This window comes from Passer montanus, unplaced genomic scaffold, assembly GCF_014805655.1.
Source record: "Passer montanus isolate IOZ18808 unplaced genomic scaffold, ASM1480565v1 scaffold18, whole genome shotgun sequence".
Classification (NCBI taxonomy): Eukaryota; Metazoa; Chordata; class Aves; order Passeriformes; family Passeridae; genus Passer; species Passer montanus.
The window spans coordinates 18,066,116-18,082,349 of NW_024365381.1; the positions used below are offsets into that span (position 1 = coordinate 18,066,116).

The following is a 16,234-nucleotide window of genomic DNA, read 5'->3' on the forward strand; positions in this document are numbered from 1 at the left end:
TGAACTCCATCAATCCATACTTTTCACCCAGAGGGCACTGGAAGAGTTCCCAAGGGAAAGTGATCACAGCACCAAGCCAGATAGACATTGAGAAGTTTGGAAACCCTGAAGTTTCCAAGAAGTTTGGTGTGACTCTTTGGGACGTCTTGTGCAGGCCTAAGAGCTGGACTTCAGTGTCCTTGTGGGTGCCTTCCAACTTAGCATATTCTGTGATTTCAAATTTTTGACACATGGAACCACAGTGCTGTGCTGCAACAGCGTCCTACAGCTGGAAGCAACTACTATCACCTTTAAATCTCATTATTGTTATCTTCAGATCTTGTTATTTTTCTATCAAGTTCTCATCTTATTTCAGATCCAACACTATTCCTAGCTGTAAGGGTCCCTAAGAATATCACTCTGAGATTAAACAGGTTTATTCAGAGGAAAAATATTCTAGGAATTGCTTCTTTGAGCAATCTTCTGAGCAAACAGTCAAACTGCAGCACTCAACCCAAAAAGGAGCAAAAGCAGCAAGTTGTTTCATTTATGGAGAAAAACAATCCTAAACAGCTCTGTTCCTGTCAAATTCAGCCTAGAACACATCCCCTCTATTGAGGGGATGCCTGATGAAGAAACTGAAGCACTAGTGGTCTCCCAGAAGCCTGAAAAGCATAGCAATTTCAACGAAAAGCACAGCCAGTCAAGGGAAGAATAAAATTCTCCCTTGGGGTGCAACACCTTAGCATAGGTGGTTTGGGAATCCATTATTTCATCACACTCTAAATGAATATTGCAACAAGTTAAGGTCATAATGAGAGCTTTGTAGCCTTCAGCTCAGGGCACAGGGACATGCAAATGCAGTGATTATGCTACTTTTAGAGCCAAGTTTTCACAGCATTGCACCTAAGCTAACAAATGGTGCCACGAGCACCAGCAGAGCTTATCTGCAATTCACATAACGTGCTCTCTGATAACACATAACTGACTCTGAACAGAAATTCAGCAGACAATTGCAACAAATTCCAGGCCTCTAAAAGGAAGCAGAAAGACGAGTTTCATCTCGCTGTTACGTGAGTCAAGAGAAGTGGAGCAATAACTGTGGGTAGCCTTTGTACCATCAGGAGGCCCCTGATGAGCTGCACAGATGCTAAGACAACATGGAACAAACAACTCCAGTTTACTGCCCCTGAAATATTCCTGCAGCTGGACTCCTGTGAACATGTGTTTGAAAACCCCAAATGCTAGCAACATGTTCTAGCTGGGCAAGCTACAGAGTACATTAGAGAGTTACCAGCCCCATTTACAGTCACTCCCAAACACAAAACATGTAAGGTAATCAACAGGCAAATCAGGCTGGATGAAAGGTTAAAGTGATTTTCATCCTGCCTGTAAAATCCAGGAAGCATTATGCAGATTTAACTATATTTTATGACCAGACAGCATATTAAATTGGGTATGCATAAATTGATTCTGGGGTAATAGAGAATTGTTAATCTTGACATTTGCCCATGCCTAAAACAGACCAGTAATGCTTCAGAGGATGTGCTACACAACACTGGTTTCCAGGAAAAGCTCAGCTGGATATATTTTAAACAAAGCCAAAACCCATGAAACCATTTCCTGGAAATCAGTACTAGCAAAGTCTGACCCTTTTCACCCTTTTGTGTTTCAACAGTGAGTGAATATTAGGTTTTCTTAGAATCATTCATATCAATGCACCGCTATAATAAATTCCATGGAATTTACCTGCCATGAGAGACAGTTGTAATTCAAGCCTGTTCAAAATTCTGCTCTGCTCTTTAAATTTGTTTGATCACTCGCAGTTTTCTAATTATGATGCAGAATAAGATTATACTATTAAGTGGCAGTTTAAGGAAGAACTTGCTTTACTGAAATAAGCTGCCCACCATAACAGAAAAACTGAGTCTTTTCCTTGTGTTTGTTTTATTTTGGACCTAAGTTTATGTTATGCTTTTAAATGTAGACACCTTCAGAAACAAACCACAGAAAATCCACAAACTTCAATTTCGTGATTTTCAGAACAGGTCCATTCAGCCCTTTACAAAATACTTCCTCACACTACATAATTTTGTAATTTTTCACCTTTGCAATTACAAACTATTTCAAAAAGGTAAGACTAATCTTTTGACTTGATACTTAAGAAAATCATAATAACCTAGTTGTCTCTTCAGAATTTCAATTAAAAAAATGTTACTTTCCACGCAGAGGAAAGAGTCCCACAAATCTGCCAGAAAGTACCCCGGTGTAATTACAGGGCTTCTCTGATTTGCATGTATTAATAACAATAAAAAGGTGAGTTTTGAGCCTTTTCTACACACTAGTACTTGCATTCCCTTACCAAAAGGGACTGGGCTGTCATCCAACAGAGAGACTCAAATATTGGAGAAAACAATTTCAAAGCAATCCATTGAGCACACACCTCCCTCTCCACCTCCTGGACCAAAATAACCCCTGGCTCCCACCCTAGACATGCTGCGACGTGCTCTCATCAATTCATTTAAAAGCAAACAAAGCATAAAGCAGCAAAGGGTGAGGATAAGTACTGTATGTTCTAGACTTCACGTGATCACTTTTCTATTTGTCTGATATCAGAAGCAGCTCTTACAATCTAAATGCTAGAGACATGATTTGGGGAAGTACACTAGGTTGAGATTTCTCCAACACCAGAAGTTCTTTAAACAGGATTTCCTATTTTTCATTCTTACGCAATATTCACTGGCACTTATTAGCTCCATCCACAGACATCCTATGTGCAAAACAAAACCAGAATACATGCATCTCCTCATGGAAGCTGTAACCAACACAGAAACTGAAAGAGTTTCAATTCAGCTGTTCAGAAGGCATACTTGTTAAGCAAATATCTTTTGGGGTAAGATGTAATGCTGAGTTAATTTATAAAAAATTCAAGGCTACATTTCTTTTAGGACTAGGATAACCTGTTGGTAACAACCTCTGTGTTTCAAGGTCCTCTGTGGCAATCTTTACTGAGAGCCCAATATCAATAATGTGTTACTGAATTAGACCTACTGCCCCCTTTTTTCACTCACTCATGTAAGAGCAAGGACTGCTCCCACAGGAAAGGGCTGCTATAAGCAGTTCTTACACACTGATAACAGGACAAGCCTTTCACAACAGCCCTACAACAGAAATGTAACGACTACAGTACAGAGTAACTGCACCAACACTTCAGCTACTCCTTTATAATCCTCAACATCATGAATACATAGCAATATTTAAACTTTTATTCTAATGCCTTGGTAGTTTCCTGCAACTGTTTTGACTGTTCTCTGCTGTATCAACTTCTGCTTTGTGTACAGAAAAATGTAAGGGTGTCATGTTTTCAAGTGTCATAAACCAAAGTAGCTCAAAAGGCATTAATGAACACATCAAGTTTCAAGCTGAGATTTAAACAGCATTTTTTAATCAGATATTTTAACTGTTAAAAGGGATCCAAGATTTTTACTTTCACATTCCAGAAGTCAGTTTTGGCAATAGTGTAAATTTAAACTGCTGTACTTTTAACCAATACGAAATGCATTTTACTCATTAAACTCCTGTAAGAATGCTTCTGTTTTAGAATTTAGTGCCCTACTATGAATCTGCTTAATTGTACCTCACAATGTTCACAGAAAGAAGCTACTGTGAGGTAATTTTAGGCACTGGTCCTTAGCTAATCTACTGTAAAAAGACATGCACTTTACTCCAGTGCCATCTCCAAAACAAGGCTCCAAAGGAGCCTTCCCTTTTTTAGTTCCTCCCTGCCACCCTTGATTATTTGTTTGCCTTATTGAGATGTCCTTTCTGGCCCCCACTATTTTCTGCTAGCCAACTGCTTGTGTGGCTGCACAGAGAATCAGAAACCAGCAACTGGAAAAGGAACTCCCTTAACATTTTATAAGCCACATTGGCTCTCCAAAGCAGTTGAGAAAAACAGTTTAAGAGAACCTGCATCAGCAAGAGTAAGACCTTTGAATACAGCTCAGTGGTAGTCACACTCTTCTAAGAGGGGTCACATTAAGAGTTCACAAGAAAATAGCTTGTGAACTTCAGTAGCTTCCTAAAAATAATTAACTCCTGTGAGGAAGATCTCTAAAAATAATTTACAAGTACTGAAAATCAGAATTATCCATTCCAGGCTAACTGCTGAAGCAGGCAAGACCTTTCACCTGGTAACAGAAGCTTTTGTGAATAGATCATAACATGAATTAATTCTTTCTAATCACTATCACTTAGCCACGAGTCAGTACCTCAAATTACTCATCAGCTAATCTGCTTGTGTTCTGGACTCCAAAAGAATTTAAAATTATATAGCTCCTGCTCTGGATCTGGCCCACAAGCTTGTCTTTGCAACTGCTTCAGATAAAAAGAATTAATAACATTTCTAAATCAAAACTCAACCACCAGATCAGCATCAGAAAGCCTCCCATTGGTGTGAAACTAAAACCAGAGCCTTTCTTTAAGTACTGATGCTGCAACATGCAGCCTCTCTTCCCCAAACTCTTGTTTCTGCAGATGGGGGATCTTTCAGTACACTGATGCAACTGTTGGTGCAGCTTTGCACTGAGACAGATGAGGAAACTACTCTGAGGAAAAATAACTCAAAAGAAAGATTATTTTTTTATGACACAGCACTACTTTGTATAGTAACTAGGGCATGCAGAAGACAAAGAAAACTGCAGAAAACTTTGAACACCACTTCTCTCCAAAGAAACACTCAAGCCTCAGCCACATCACTTCCCACAGAACATTATTTCCCAGTGGTTACCTTCTGTTCCTCTCTTTCCGTTGCATTTTGACACTTCTCAATCTTCCACTGCCGCATGAAATCTCGCAGGTATCCAAAGAGAGTGAGAACACCGTAGCCTACATAGGTCAGCACAGCAACCAGCATTGGTGTTTCTTCAAAAGCTTCATTGAAAGGCCTTTTGTATAATCCTCCATTGTGCACGATATGATTTATCTACAGTAAAAATTTCAAGAGAGGTAGTTGAGGTATTAATTAAAAAAAGGCAGATAGACATTTCAGAGGAGTCCCCAGCCCTGTGCTCAGCTACAGGCTCTGCATCCCCCACCACTCAGCAACAACTGCTTCCAGCTAAGTTCAGCCATTACTAACAAAACACTGCCAGCCTCCATACATGAAGCTGCCAAATTGCTGATATAACCCAAGTCACAGTTACCAATCTAGGGCAGTTCAATCTAACATCTCATTAAAACTATTTAGTTTGCAAAGCTACATACAGAGCACTGCTTACATCTAGGCAAACCAAAATCAAAAAAGTGCCTTCACCAAGAGGGCACAAGAGACAGAACAGCGATGTGTCCCAGGATTACTAGAGAAAAACAAAACAGAAAGTAATAGTTTTATTGAGCTAAACAATATATTCTCAGACCTGGAAGCCCATATTAGTGTAACAAAACAATCACAATCTACATGTTTCTGTAGCTGTTCGCCTAAAGATGCTGACATAAACACTGTCCTCATCCATGAGGCGGACATGACACCACAGACAAAAAAGTCTTTGTATACAGAGTCTCAACACGGCACATATGTCAGCATACAGAACAAAGAATGGCTTTCTGCATAAAATCCACAGTAAAAGTAATCTTGCTACTTACATGTCATCTGAAGGTAGGAGATTTACTAGCTGCCTAGTGCATACAGCATGTCTGTCTCAAGTACAATTACTAGAATATACAATATTTGTAACTATTACAGAAAAACTTCAAAGCTACAGGAAAAATGCTCACCCAATATTAACACTGGGGTAAAAGATAATGGTTTTAACTACACTACTTTTTCAAATTGTTAAGTTAAAGATCAGATCTCACAAGTTAATGAACAAAAACATAGAAATCTATCCATTAGATGCAAATGGATACCTGCATGGCTAAGTTATAGAATGGCTGCACTATAATAGAATAGCTACATACGAAAGAACACTCTATAAGACATAAATCCCCTCTGTGTAGCATCAAATATATATAAAATTAAGAAATTTATTTCTTAAAATGTACTAATCAAAAAACTTCATCACCTAGGAAAGAGATTGAACCTAAAAAAACCCCAAAAAACAAACAATGGCAAATAATTCCGGAGGGGTGTGGGTCAGCAGACAGAATAAAAGCAGTTATTTACCTATGTCACTCATGTTACCATATGGGAAAGTAAGGTAGAATCGTACTAACCTCTACAACAGTTGATTAATCAATAAGGCACACATACTTGCTGGCATCACCAGACACTGAATTATTTTGAAGTGATACCTGCTCATCTCAGGTGGTAGAGCAAGTCTGTATTTCAAGTCTGTCATTAATATCGTGAAAGCAATTTTTCAGAAGCAAGGGGCTGTTCTTAGCATAGCTATGCAGTCACCAAGTACAAAGCACAATAGCACCTTCCCTCCTGATAGTAATTTTTACCTCTTCCCTTCCTCTGAAACAGTTTCAAGCAAAGCAAATCCTTCATTTGGTCACAATAGTTGGGGGACTTAAGAATAGGTCTATGTATGGAAACAAAATAGCAAAGACAGAGTAGGAACTTCTCTTTTAGCAGCAGCACTTAAAGACAGATGCAGGTAACCAGCTTGCAGTGCTTTGAGGCCAGGTTTAATACTGAAGTATTATTTTAAAAACACATCACATACAGCAGTGGCTCAAGGTAGAAAATGACCACAGCTTTGGCACAAGTGTAGGAACACTTGCTTACCACACTGCAGCTCAAGTGCTGGCAATTTAAGGCTTTAATGCAGGCCAAAGGTTCACACACCATTCTCTTCATGAATGAGGCCAGCCAAAGAAACTGCCCCTGCCTCACTCACTCCCACTCTGAGCCATCTGCACCAGCCTCCAGCTAGCACAACCAAAGCAACCAAATCTGATTATCAGCATAGCATCCCTTCAACACTGAACCGATCCGTGCTGGAAATATAATCGTTTGCAGAAGGTTATTCATTAGACCTTAATAGTCTTCACTGCTCCACAAAGTCATTCCATAGAGCTCAGCAAAGAGGCAGCAGCTTTTGTTGGAGAGAGAGGAGGGGCAGCAGCACCATGACAATCACAGAATCAGTGAGCCAACACTGCAAAGGAAAAACCGAGAGAGCCACCTACCTCTTCTCTATTACTCTCAGAACTGCTTAACTGTATCACTATGGCTCCTGTACACAAAACTATAAAATTTTGTTGCATCCAGATACAAGAAAGATCATGCACCAAAGCTCCAACAATCACAGTTTCACAGCTTGGGGAATTACAAGCTGAAGTTTGCATCCTCACACTGTCAGATCAGGCTGTGAAGAGCACTGCTCAGGCACACTACATACCTGCCACCTGTGCCTGCCTACCAGCAGCTGATTTCTGGATAAGCAGATAGAAAACTGGTAGTAACTACTTTGCAAATTACCTAGTATTGAATAACTAGAGATAACATCAAAGCTTCTAATGTCTTTCCCAGGTAACTGGAAGTTCATCTGGAAGAGATGAAAGGCTACATCCTAAGATAATGGATCTGAGGTTACCAAACACCAAAAAGTAGTTACTGAAAAAAACCCCAAGAGACTCAAATCTATACGCAAACTTAATCACAGTAAAAATATAGCAATTTTTGCCAGGTCTTTGGAGGTGCCTGTGCTTGTAACAAATGCTAAAACTAAAAAAAAAACTATTCAATGTGGTCAATCCCAATATTTCACTAAGAAAGGCTTTTTAGGAATACCTGTATTGATCCAACAATACTCCAATCAATTTCGCCTCTCAGTTTTCTTCCACCAGTGTGCTAATACATCCTTAAATTTGTGTCAGCCATGATATCAGCTGACAAGCTTGTTACCCCAGCTGAATAAAAAAAAAAAAAAACTGAACGCAATTCCACAAACTCTTCATGGAGCATATGACCGTAAAAAAACTCTAGAATTTGACTACAGAAGAGACATTTGTAGCCACATTAAATACAAGCCTATTTGTTTTTCCAAGAATGCCTTATGAATCCACATATAAGCCTTCAAATGAAGACTTACATGCTGCAAGCTCCAAAGCTGCTGCAGAAGAACAGCAATTTCAATTCCAGAAACCAAGAAAGAAGGTGGCTACAGTTCAGTGCCTAATTTCCTTTTATCAGGAAGAGAAAAAAGGCGTGGAAGATTAAGACTTTTATGATTTCAACAAGCTTTCTGATCATAAAGTGAGCCATGACCTTTGAAGCAGAATACACGGCGTATCCAAGTACGAAGAACAGTCAGAGTTCACTTAAACACATGGATCAAAAAAATGATGTGCATGCTCACCTACAACTCTCTTTCCTGTACTGTGCAGAGTACGTGTATGCAGAAGAGCACCATCACATTAAGGAACTCGGCTGCAGGAGAACCAGAGAGCACAACTCAGCTGCTTACAGAAGGCAGCAAAGAACCAGCCACAAGTGATGCTTGTGTTGGGCCCAACTCTTGGTGAAACACAGCACATGAAACAGTATTGTAGCAGTTACTGAGCAGCAGCAGCATCACACAGCTGCTGCTAGAAAGGACTACACTGGTCTAAGCAGAACACACGAGAGTCGGATGCTGATCACAGAATGTACCGAGTTGGACCCACAAGGATCATTGAGCACAATGCCTGGCCCTGCACAGCACAACTCCAGGAGTCATCTCCTATTTGAGGGAGCTGTCCAAAGCTTCTTGAACTCTGTCGGGCTTGGTGCTGTGACCACTTCCCTGGATCACTGTTCCAGTACCTAGGTAACGAACATTTTCCAAATATCCCACCAAACCTGCCCCTGAACACCTTCATGCCCTTCCCTTGGATCCTGTCACTGATCACCAGAAAGAAGCGATCAGTGCCTGCCCCTCCTCTTCTCCTGGTGATGATGTTGCAACTGCAATGAGGTGTGCCCTCAGGCTCCTCTTCTCCAGGCTGAACAGACCAAGTGACTCTTCAGAAAGCTTTCCTTCTAGATCCTTTCACCATTTCTGTAGCCCCGCTTTGGATGCTCTCTATATCTTTTGTGGGTGAGAAGACAAAAGCCATGTGCAAACACAGGAACATTTGCAGATGCTGCTGCAGACAACACACAGGATTTACCACAGGACTCTGGGTAACACCTTGCATGGCAGGCATGTACTTTAGGGAGAGAAGATGCTACAAGTGCAATATGTGCTGCACAAGTACGAGAGCAGTGCTTGGTGACTGCTTACTGCTGCTACCCCGGGGAAGGACAGCACTCTGTATTAGAGACCATTTCATTTCATGCTAACAGGAAGAACAAATTCAGAACCTGGCAGACTTAATGTAAACACATTAAAAAGATTATTTATGCTGGAACACAACTTTGCTAAATTCTTATTAAAATTTAGTAGCTTCTCATTGCCACATACCACACATGCTGCAGAAATTTTACTAGCAGGTTTACTGCTTCTATTTTTAGAAACACACTGTGAAAGACCACATCCATGAGTGTGCCTCCGTATGCAAAAGTGGCCACATTCATTACAAAGGATTGAGGAAATCAGCACTACAGAAATCACAGCAGTGAGAATTCCATGAAAGGAGCTGCTCTAAAATGTTAGATACCCTGTGGTAATTTTACTGTTGCCTCTAGCCCTTTTCCTTGCACTTCTTTGCTTAGACTTCAAATCTCAGACTGTGCAAGGGTAAAAAGACCAAGTATTTACTGCCAAAGTTAGAATTAACTTGTTTGAATCACATTTTAAGTTTAAAAAAACCCGACAGGAGATAACTTGTTTCATAAAACAGCCTTTAAGAGTATATTTCTAATTAAAGGTTTGTTCTTCTTGACAGGTATTATCAAATATTTTTATTTACAATTAGTTAGTCACAACAAATTTGACAGTCCTTTTTTAAGATGCACTTACCACAGCTACAAAAAGTGTAAATCTTCATAACAATTAAAAGTTGTTTGGCCCCCCATTAGCAAGTAAATGATGCAATTAAATTTTTTATTTATCTCAGACTGTGCAAGGGTAAAAAGACCAAGTATTTACTGCCAAAGTTAGAATTAACTTGTTTGAATCACATTTTAAGTTTAAAAAAACCCGACAGGAGATAACTTGTTTCATAAAACAGCCTTTAAGAGTATATTTCTAATTAAAGGTTTGTTCTTCTTGACAGGTATTATCAAATATTTTTATTTACAATTAGTTAGTCACAACAAATTTGACAGTCCTTTTTTAAGATGCACTTACCACAGCTACAAAAAGTGTAAATCTTCATAACAATTAAAAGTTGTTTGGCCCCCCATTAGCAAGTAAATGATGCAATTAAACTTGGGTTTTTTTGTTTGCTACATATAGGTGACAATTTGAATTCTACTGGGAATATATTATTTTTCTTAATTTTTTTTAATTTAAGAAAACATTTAAACTTTTAATTTTTTTAATTTAAAATAATTTTAAAATTCTTTACCTTAAATTACCTTAAACCTTACATGTAACTTTATCTATTATGTTCAATAGATTCCAGGCACACAGAATACTAAACATGATTTACAATACAGATTTCCAAAGACAGAACAGGTCTGCAGTGCTTCCCCAACAAGTCATTCTCCAGGCTCTCAGATACCTCTGAAAGCATTTCCTGACATATTTTAGAATCTGCTCTCATTTTTATAGATATTAAACCTCATTACTTCCTAAACTTTCCAACCCTTTCTCAACTGTAAGTATTCTTTAAAACTATATTTTTGAACTAAAAACAGTTATTTTGCTAGGATTCATTCCTTAATGATGGCAAAACAAAAAACTGGAAACCTCACTTAAGATGGGCCAATGCTTTATGTTCCACCTAGCGAAATTGAAGTCAACAGATAACTTAGATAAAGCTTTTGTCCCCCCAACAAATTGAACACATGAAATTTAGGAAAAAAATGGTTTTGTTGTACAATTAAGACAGAAAAATACAACATATCACTCAAGTAAATACAGTAAAAATAACTTGTATACATCTGTAACAATTTCTTAAGAGCATTTAAGGCTTATCACCAGCTAAATTTGAACTGGCAGTCCAAATACAATCAATAGATTCAACACTTCACCCAAACTATTTTCTCAGTAGCACATACTGAAATCTAAGAGAAGCCCATAATATCAGTAGCTACATGGGCATTTGTTTTCATATCAACACAGACACACCAATTCTCAACAAGCACAACACCAGCACAACACCTACTAATTTAATATGATGACCTCAAATATTCATTTAGCCAGGGAAAATGTTGAGTAGCTGTTCCTTCCACAAAGGCTTACAGTCTTTTATAACTGAATTTGGTAGTAGAGAAAGATCGTTGTGCACAGGTACACTTTCTCAAAAATAGAGGAGTTTTGTCAAATAAAATATCTGAACAAGGCTGCAGTCTTTTCTAGATCACACAACTTTCTTCTCACTTCAGTTTTACGTTACTGGCACAATAAATACAGTCAATCATCAAACCAAACAAGAGTTGCAAAGTAGTAATTGCTTTCCTCAGGTCTGATGTAAGCCTCAGAGTACCTGCTATAAGCCCCAAGGCACACATCTTTACAGGGGTTCGGGGATTAAATGCTAATGTCCAAACCTGGACAAACTCCCCTGCAGTCCATGAGATCACCTCTGTAACCATGGAATAACTAGGGTTGGAAGGGACCTCCACAGTGCCCAAACCCCAACTCAAAGCAGGGCTAATTACAAGAGGTTGTCAAGGACCATGTCCAACCATCTTGAACTTCCTGAACTCCTTCATGGGTGGAGATTTCACAACCTCTTTGGGAAACTTCTTCCAGTATATCCTTGTGGGAAAAATTATTTTCCTTATGCGCAATCAAAATTTCCTGTTCCTCCAGATTACCTGTGTTGCCTTTCCTACTATTGCCACACACTTCCAACAGTCCGGCCCCGTTTTCTCTATATCCTGCAGCCAGCTAGTTAACTGATGTTGAGCAAACCCAGCTCTCACAACCTCTTCATTTCTTGGGAACCTCCACTGGATTCACAGATTGATGTGGTTATGTCAGCATCCTTCTGAGAAGCTCAAAACTGGACACCATTTGCAAGATGCAGTTTCCCAAATGCTGAGTAAGGGGGAACAACCACTTCTTCAAGAAGTTAATGAGATTTAGATTCTCAGGATCTTTTTTTTTTCCCCCATCAGAATTACTTGAATTTTAAATTTGCACACAGATGTGAAAAAACCTCACAATTCTGTACTCCAATTCCATTTTACACCAGTGGATAGAGTAGTTATTTAATAGATTTATCTTATCCTGACTTTCATCTGAAACATGATTCATGTCACTGCTACCACTAAATCACTTGTAGCAAGAAGAACTTGCAGTATCTGCTGCAGTCATCTCAAGTGTGCTCTCCAAAAGAAACTACACTAACCTGAATTCCAGCAAAAGCATCTTAGAAATCAGGATGAAGCCATTGTTCCCCTGCATCCTGAAGCAATCCCACAAGATGAACCTATAAGCACTTTGTGCTATTTAAGAAGAGCAAGCAAAAATCACAAGACTACACAAACTGTTTTCTGTATATCCACATCAAAACTTCTAGGAAAGAAATATCTATGCTGGCCATTTTAATAGCTCTTAGAAGTCTTAAAGGAATGCAAATCCCAGTCCTCCCACTTTTTTCAACCAAACTATTCCTTGTCTTCCTGAGGAAGCAGTACAAGACCTTGTAAACAAAGGCATGTATGTTATCTGGAAGTTGCTATAGGATGGCATTTGAAGACCTTCTAGAAACACCAGGGAAATTAAAATGTGTTTATATAATTCCAGCTCCTATCTAACTGACTTGGAGATACTGTACATAACAGGAATTAAGAACTTGATATCTAAAACCTCTATTCCAATTTTATTTTTTTAGGTTGAGACTACTTCTTCTTTAACTTCTAAAAGCACAACAGAACCATTCCAATGTGAGAAGTTCAATGAAGAAGTTAAAAAAAATCACATTAGTAAGAATTTGTTCACAATAATAGGTGGATTCAAATAAATTATCTTGGAAAATAAGGGCATCTTTTCCCATTAAAGATGTCCCAATCTCCCTATTCTAAGCAAGAAAACTCTTCTCAGATGCAGCATTGGAAAACCATTAGTCATTTGCAAAGCATTCCAATGGACAAATACATTCCAGTTTAAAATTGCACTGCAGAAAGAAAAAGCAATTTTCCCCCATTTATTATTCCCACAAGTGTCTTGCTAGCTCCTAAACACCATTTTTATATTGAACTCGACACTCTCCCCAAAACAGAAGAAGGGCATAAAAAGCAGAATCGTGCACAACTTGAAGAGATAACTTCACATCTCTTTCACTAAGATTTGCTCTCTTTCTCATATCTATGTTCAACTCCTCACATCATGACAAATACCCTTTGAGAAGTCAGGCTTTTATCTTACATACTGCAGTATTACACCAGAGTTCTAAATCAATTTTAACTCCATCCATAAATTACTATACTTTCTAACCATTAACTCCCTTAACTGTATACAGTCAGAAAAAAGTCACTTTTCTCTAACATTCCACAAGTTTTAATTTCTATATTTTTATTCAACCTCTCTTAATTAAGATCTTCATAATGAGATTGAAATTCTGTGAATGCAACAATCTGTAAGCAGATTAACTTCAAGCAGGAGCCAAGTAATTTGAACATAAGATAACTCAGGAAAGCCAAGAGCTCTTATTTACCTTAGTATTTCGGTAGAATGTTTTTACTGTGCTCGATCCCTAGCTTCAAATGGTCACTTTCCCAGTCACTGATGATATTTCATTAATCACCAAGGTAGCCAGAGTCTGTTACTGCACAGTTCTAGTAGGCAGCAAGCTTCTCCTCTCCACTTACCAAAGAGATTTAGCAGTTCAGAAGGAGACAAATTGAAATTTGAAGATTAAGTGACCAATTTCACCCTCTTCTGTGCATGCTGGAGTAACAGTAAAGAACCTACTCTATGTCAAATACCACCCTTAGTGGAGGGAGTATCATAAGGAAACATTTGAATTTAAGCTTTTTTTTTAAGAATAAAAACCCCCAAAACAACATAAACAAACAAATCAAGAATTAAGAAACCCCCAAACTTACATAGATAACCTGTGCAGAAACGTCCTAGGGGCTCTCCTTTTTTTCACAGTTAAAAGTGGGTAAAGCTTTCCTGCACTATCAAGCCCTACTGGGGACATGGTAATGCACTATCCTGTCTCTAAGCTCTTCCCTCAGAAGCTCCAGGGTTTTCCATATAAATTGTCAATGACTGCAACACTTCTTTAAACTGATGGTTTTCCTTTCCCCTCCTCTTCCCGTCACTTCAGCTAGATCTCATTGTACTTTTTTCTCGCACAAAACCCGTGAAAAGCTGCCTTGAAAAAGTTCTTTTCCTCGTCCTTACTTTTCTGTTTGTTTTTTTCCCCTACTAAATAACAATCGCATTCTTTTGTGCAAGCTGCCTCCTTTTTGGTACTTGCTTACAGCTGCAGATTCTCAAGTGCTGTATGTGGTAAGTGTGTAGTATATACACACACAGCAAATATATTCAACATAACGTGAGCATTCACATGTTTCCCTTCTTCCACAGAAAGGCTCAAAAAGCAAAATTGAAAAGGTAAATGACCCATCAAGTAGCCAAATCTGTGATGTATCAGCAAACACATCTTTTGGCAGCTTACCACCACGGATGCTATCTGAGAAAGCTGGACATAATTAGTTCCCCTAAACAATTGCTTCTTCCAGTCCAATTCTAACATTCAGACCCTCACTTTGTAAGTTAGCATAAAGCTAGCCCACATAAAATTATGAAGAAAAAATGTAATACTCCTAATTATAAATCTGTTTGACCAGCAAGCAGCTGCCAGAAAGATCTCAAACTTTCCTACACCCTTATAGCTCACACTGCTGCCTACACTTTGGATTTTTGGTAAGATTTCTCTTGACCACTTCTCCAGTGAACCCTGACCCACTTTAGAAATAGTTATCTCAAATGCCTCAGGTCTCCAAAACATATCTGAGCATAGTATCATGTGCAAGCTACTAAGTGACTAGAACGTCTCATAAACCAGAAAGGTTTTTAAAGCTCCCTCAGTTTGAAATCTAAGTTTTTTCCCATTCACACGCTGCATCACCCATGTTTTCCAGATACCCAGGTAAGTCAAGCCCTGGAGGAAAATGCTTCCCTACCTCACTTTCTGTTCTTCTTCTGAAGAAGAACATACCTGTATTCAGATATTCTTCTTTAGAAAGCACAGGGTGGGGAAAAACTTTCACAGAAGAACACTCTCCAGCACCACACTTTGTCTTACCACAAAGATTTACATGTAAGGTTTTATAGGCAGCAGTGCTTGGTGTTTACAAGGCAAGACTACCAAAGCCACTGCTCCCCAAACCAGGACAAGCTGACACTGCTCCAAATGGAGACACTGTACCTCCCTCCATTTGTTCACTTCCAGTTTTGTGCTGTATCTCCAAAGGCCAGGGCAGGATTGCGAGCATGCATCCAGTCAAAGAAATACAGGAAGTATCCTCAGGTAAAGATAACTCGGGAAAAAAGTTTCGTTTTACCCTGCATCAGTTCTCAATCCAGTTCACAGAGTGCACAAGCCTACAGTGAAACAGGAGGGACAGCAGAGGACTGAAAAACAGAAGCAGCAGGAGATGATGACAGAGGAAGGCTCTTCTCAAGCAGCTCGAGGTGTTCAAGGAAACACAAGCTATCGCTTTCTGCTGAGGCTGACTGCATGGCAACCCTTAAGTTCTTTACACTACAACACAAAACTTGAGCGTTTTGCACGAAACAAGTGCAGTCAGCAAGCACAAACACACCACGGGGTGTTCACAGAGCCGGACGGGCAGCGCAGCACCAGCCTCCAGCTCTGGAGGGAAGCCCCTGCTCAAGGCTGCGCGCACCCACAGCCCCGCGCCGCGCCCGCAACCACGAGCAGGGTGAAGGGCTGCCAAAGCCTCTTCTCCTAAGCCGCACACCCGCGGTGCCACAGCTGTGGCCCGGCGATACCTTGCAGTAAAGTTACAGCCGTGACTCCAGGGACAGTCCTTCCCCTCGCCGCCGCCAGCGCGGTGAGCGGCACCCCCGGGCGCTGCCCTCCCTCCCCAGGCGAGGGCCGACGACACAAACCACACCACTGGGTTCCGCCGACAGCCCTCACAGCCACACCTCGGTGCCTTCCGGGGCCCCGCCGCCGCGCCCCCCGCCCGCCGCCGCGCCCCCCGTCCCCGCGCACACCTGGGTGCCGG

The 16,234-nt window shown here is 39.9% G+C and overlaps 1 protein-coding gene across 2 annotated transcripts in view; it reads right to left on the bottom strand.

Moving 5' to 3' along the window:
* Window positions 1-16,228, bottom strand: part of SPTLC2 (serine palmitoyltransferase long chain base subunit 2) — a 78,234-nt gene extending 62,006 nt beyond the window's left edge. For both annotated transcript variants that reach the window (XR_005627086.1, XM_039705195.1), the window contains exons 1-2: window positions 16,224-16,228; window positions 4,769-4,963 (exon numbers count right to left, since the gene is read on the bottom strand). Coding sequence is in view for 1 of the 2 variants with exons in the window: in XM_039705195.1 (XP_039561129.1) it covers window positions 4,769-4,894 (126 nt within the window). In the remaining variant the exon portion in view is untranslated. The remainder of the gene's footprint in view (window positions 1-4,768; window positions 4,964-16,223) is intronic.
* Window positions 16,229-16,234: the final 6 nt, after the last annotated feature.